Below are 5,000 nucleotides of genomic sequence, written 5' to 3' on the forward strand. Positions count from 1 at the left end.
TCCTCTTGTAAACTATGTAAGAATCCTATGGGATGTTCAGTTTTCGTGTTTGTGCATGTGTGCGTGTGTGTGGGCGTGTGTGTGTATGGGTGTGTGTGTGGAAGATGTCTGTCTGTATGTGCTCATGGATTTCCGTGTGTTTGTATCAGTGTCTGTGTATGTGGTGTCTGTCTCTTTGTGTCTGGTTATGTGTGTGTGTGTGTGTGTGTGTGTGTGTGTGTGTGTGTGTGTGTGTGTGTGTGGGTGTGTGTGTGTGTGTGCGTGTGCGTGTGCGTGTGTGCGTGTGTGACTGTGTGCGTGTGTGTGTGTGTGTGTGTGTGGGTGCGTGTGCGTGTGCGTGTGTGTATGCATGCTTGTGTACGGCCTATGACTGCATGTGTGTAGCATCTGCAAGTGTGTGTGTGTTATGCCTTCATGCCTGCCTGTCTTGTGCGTGTTTGCAATGTCACAGAAAACTGTGTGATTTCACACTAAAACAGATGTTTGGGAACAGTCAAGAGCTATTTCCACAGTGTGACCAACTCCATGGCTGTCTAACTAATAGGCCCTATTGAGGTTTTGGAGCTTGACTGGCCGATGGCTTGACGCTTTTGTTTTTGACACGCTCAAATGCTCCTTTCCCACAGTCACAGTCAGGCAGGGACCCAAGCAGGACCAGGCACTAAGAAGTCGGCAGATTGCACAATGTGGAGAAAACGAGGCAAACAATAAACAGCAATAAAATAAAATGAAAATAAAGAAATAAAACGACCAAAACAAAACATCAAAACATTCCAACGAAAGAGTGTAATGCTGTAAACACATTATGATGATTCATAGTACTAGCGGTAGCCGCAACAGAAGCCGTAGTGCAGCAGTAGTAGTAGTAGTAGCAGCAGCAGCAGCAAATAGTAGTTTTTATTCATGTCCCCAAGTAGGGCAGTTATAGCAAACATGTGAATGGGAATGTACTGTACTAGGGGTAATTGGTGAGTAAGTGGTGAGCACTACTAATGCTCAGACTGCTGCCTCAAAACGAGGTAACCGTTAAACAAATTTTCATCCTGACCTAGTTTAGCAGGGCCCTGTGTACTTTAGCAGGGTCGAGATCTTGACATAGGCAAAGGCGCGTCTCTCACGGGAACAGGATGAGAACGCTGTGTCCTCAAAAGTGTGCGAGGGAGGCACCGTGGTTAGGAAATTGAGTTATGACTGCAGATAGGACGAACACCCTTTTATCAGTAGATAGTGCGCACATATACAGCATATATGACATGTATACTGTATGACGACGTTCAAAGGAAAACATACGGTTGGCGGTTATGTAAGAGGGCGTTTTTTTTCTTGTTAATATGGAGGGAAATGAGGCCATGGGGAAATTGAAAGGAAGAAAAGAAGCCAGTGCTTTGATATGGTTACCATGGTAACGGCGTTAACTAACTCCGAGTACCCCCCCACCTCCCGTGTGCTTATCTCTATACTTCTCCCGCTCTTGGCCAAGGCAATGACCTGGCCTTGTTTATTTTTTTCTTACCTGGCTCATCTAATGAATGTACAGCTTGAAAAGGGTTTACATAAGCATATAGACTGGGAGCTCATTTTTGAGGTCATGTATTGATGTGTAGCGTCCATTCAGAAATGACATGAAAATGTACAACGTAAAATGATGCTACAATGAAAAGTATTTTCCTGCTAAACCTCCAATACTGAGAATGATAGCTATTGGGCATGGTTAGATCAACTGTTAGCAAGCTCTGCTTCCTGGGACAGGCTGGACTTGAGGAAAACCTGAATAGCCAGAAAATGGCACGAGTAAAGACTAAAACGACTTTATCGACTTTAAAACGTCTTACCTCCGTCACGCATCTTGCGCCCTGTGGTGGACTTGCGCAGCAGGTTGCGTCCGGAGCTGAAGAGGGTGTTTAGCTCGTCCAGGGGGCTGGTGAGCGGGCGCCCGTTGGCCGGGTTGAAGAGCAGCGGAGACGAGGAGCAGGAGTGGGCACGCCGGGGCTCGGGACGGGCGGACGATGACACGCCTTTCACTGGAGAGAACGGTGGCTTTCCTCCACCACCGCCGCCGCCTCCTCCGTTGCTGCCTACCCCCGCGGAGAGTGGAGGCGTGCCGGTGTTGGCACTGCAGCAGACGTCCATGGATCCACTATGGCCCCGGGTCAGGGCCAGGAGGCCCGGCTCGGGCGGGAACGGGAAGTGGGACGGCGGCCTATAGGGTGGCGGAGGCGGTGCAGACGGCGGCGGTAGGGCGGTTCCCATTGGTGGAGCTAGCACAGCGGGCGGGGTCAAGGGTGGCGTGGACCTATCAGCATGGAGGACTGTGAGGCTGGGGGAGGAGTCGGCCCTCTGGCGGCCGTACTGTGGGGAGAGCGGGCTTCCGCCTCCTTCCTGGTTATAGTTGAGGTTGGTCTCAAACACAGGAAGCTTCTTGACCTCCAGAGGGGTCAGGGGAGACTCGTCAGATGCCGGAGAGCAGGTGACAGGTGATGGTGGGAACACAAGCAACGGGGGCCGGTGGGGCAGCAGGTTAGGGAATGGTGCTGGGATCTCGCATGATGACGAGGTGGAGGATCCATCTTTAGCCGCCCCTTGCTTGGGTGGCAGGGCAGGGTGCTGCTCTCCTCCTACACCGGCCATTCCTGGTCCAGGTACCCTCCTCACCTCCATGGTTTGGATCAGGGGCTCCAGGGTCTCGGGCCTGACCATGTGGCTCTGGACAGGCGGTGTCCCCACCTTCAAATGAATAAATAAATTAATCAATCACTCAATCAATCAATCAATCAATCAATCAATCAATCAATCAATCAATCAATCAATCAATCAATCAATCAATCAATCAATCAATCAATCAATCAATCAATCAATCAATCAATCAGGATCATTTATCTTGCATTTTGGAGTCCTAACTAACATCGAACGAAAAAGAACAACACTTAGCCATGCTCACTTACTTATACTATAATTCATAAAATATCAATGTGGAAAATGTACAGTATAGAAGGCAAGGCAAGGCAAGGCAAGTTTATTTATATAGCGCATTTCATACACAGGTGCAACTCAATGTGCTTCACAAAGTGCGTACCTTCATGCCGGCCACCACTGCGGGACCTCCCTGCCCAACAGTCCCTGTCACCAACGACCCTCCTCCTCCACCTCCACCTCCACCTCCACCCGTCGATCCGCCCCCGTCCTCGGGCAGGAAGTACTTCATCTCCTCGTACACGGCCTCGCCCGTCTCCGGGCTCTCCGTCTCGGGCAGGCTGAGCGCCCGCTGCGACTGGGTGCCCACCATCTCGATGTACACATCCTCCTCGTCCTGGCCACGGTACAGGCTGAGCGTGGCAGTCGACGAGCCCCCACCACCACCACCACCACCAGTGCCCCCACCAGTGACTCCGACATGAGGCCCATCTACAGAGCAGGCCCGCTGGAGCGAGGCCAGGCAGTGCTGGTGGTGGTGTAGAGGGTGGTGTTGCTGGAGGTGGAGGTGGGCCGGATGGGGCAGGCCGGTGCGGGTCAGGCAGGCTAGCTTCATGTCTGTGGGCCGCTGCTGCTTGGTGGTGCTGGAGGAGGTGGTGATGGGCGTGGGGTTGGAGGAGGAGATGGTGGTGGTGGTGGTGATGCTGGAGTTGGATGCAGCTGAGATCTCCTCGTAGGAGCCGGTGAGCTTGGTGTTGGGGCTGCGCTTGGGCTTGGGCGGGGGGACCTTCTTGCTCATGGTGCTGTAGTCGTCGCTGTGCGGGCGCGGCTTAGATAGGTCAGCTGCAGGAGTGCGGAGGTGGAGGAGAGAAGGATCAGAGTGAGAGAGAAAGAGATGGGAGAGAGAGAGAGAGAGAGAGAGAGAGAGAGAGAGAGAGAGAGAGAGAGAGAGAGAGAGAGAGAGAGAGAGAGAGAGAGAGAAAGAAAGACATAGGGGGAGAGGGAGAGAGAGAAAGAGATGGGAGAGAAAGAGAGATGGGGGAGAGGGAAGGGAAGGAAAGAGAGAAAAAATGAGTTTAAGTTTATTTAGATGGGACAGTGTGTACTCAAAATGTACATCTATGTTAACATTGGCTGCATCTGTTTCAATCTCTATCCTCCCGATAAATGCATGAATTAATTTAGAGAGTTCATTTAAAATGAAATCCCCTCATTTAATCTCCCTAGTGGTCCCTCATTTCTCATTACCATATTGTTAGATCATTTAAAAAGTTCATTCAACTTAAAAAAAATATGCCTGCTTTGTGTATTATGTGGGGGACGTACTGGAGAGGTCTGAGGGCGAGAGTTGTGTTTTTGGAGGACTTCCTGCTGGGGAGGCCTGGCAGCCGTCGATGGAGCAGTCTTTGGGAGCGATGGACAGACCAGCGCTCACGGCCTCGTAGGACGCGCTCAGACGCGTGTTGGGGTCTCTCTTGGGCTTGGGGGGTGGCTGTTTCCTCGGAGAGGACATCCCTCCGACCGGAAGACTTGATGGTCCGCTGCCTCCCCCGTCCTCTGTGGAATAGCCCATGGGCTGCAGGGCTGGTTTCATGGGGCATCCTCCAGTGGGATGTACCATGTTGTCCATCTGCAGGGGGAGTGGGACGGAGCTGGATCGGTAGTGGCGGTGGACACGGCCACATTTCTCCACAGGCCTGAAGGTAGGGAGGAAAAGGTCTGGATGAGTTTCACAAACTACAAATCACAATAACTATTATTCATTAATAATCATCAAATCATTGAATTCCTGCTCCTCCCCTTCTGTTTTCCTCTGAATTATACACCTCTCTTTCAATTTCTACAGCGTGAAATGTCTTCCCTCATCAGTTCTGTCTTCTGTTCTGTTCTTCTGAATTATTCTCTTTTGTATTTATTTATCAGTTTCTACACCTCCTGCTCAAGAGGTAAAATGTCTAGAACATTGGATTAGGACACTCACACAGTACACACAGTCTGGTAACCCCTGGTAAGACAGAACATCCTCTGCACAAAACTCCTACAGAATATACGCATAATCAACATAATCTACAGAATATAGTCTTATAAAT

The 5,000-nt window shown here is 50.7% G+C and overlaps 1 protein-coding gene across 1 annotated transcript in view; it reads right to left on the bottom strand.

Moving 5' to 3' along the window:
* The window catches only part of myo16 (myosin XVI), a 359,077-nt gene that overhangs the window by 61,671 nt on the left and 292,406 nt on the right, over window positions 1-5,000 (bottom strand). Inside the window, exons 32-34 of the mRNA XM_063214214.1 lie at window positions 4,237-4,607; window positions 3,074-3,753; window positions 1,833-2,724 (exon numbers count right to left, since the gene is read on the bottom strand). Of these exons, the coding sequence (XP_063070284.1) occupies window positions 1,833-2,724; window positions 3,074-3,753; window positions 4,237-4,607 (1,943 nt within the window). The remainder of the gene's footprint in view (window positions 1-1,832; window positions 2,725-3,073; window positions 3,754-4,236; window positions 4,608-5,000) is intronic.

This window comes from Engraulis encrasicolus, chromosome 13 (genome assembly GCF_034702125.1).
Source record: "Engraulis encrasicolus isolate BLACKSEA-1 chromosome 13, IST_EnEncr_1.0, whole genome shotgun sequence".
In the NCBI taxonomy this organism is placed as follows: domain Eukaryota; kingdom Metazoa; phylum Chordata; class Actinopteri; order Clupeiformes; family Engraulidae; genus Engraulis; species Engraulis encrasicolus.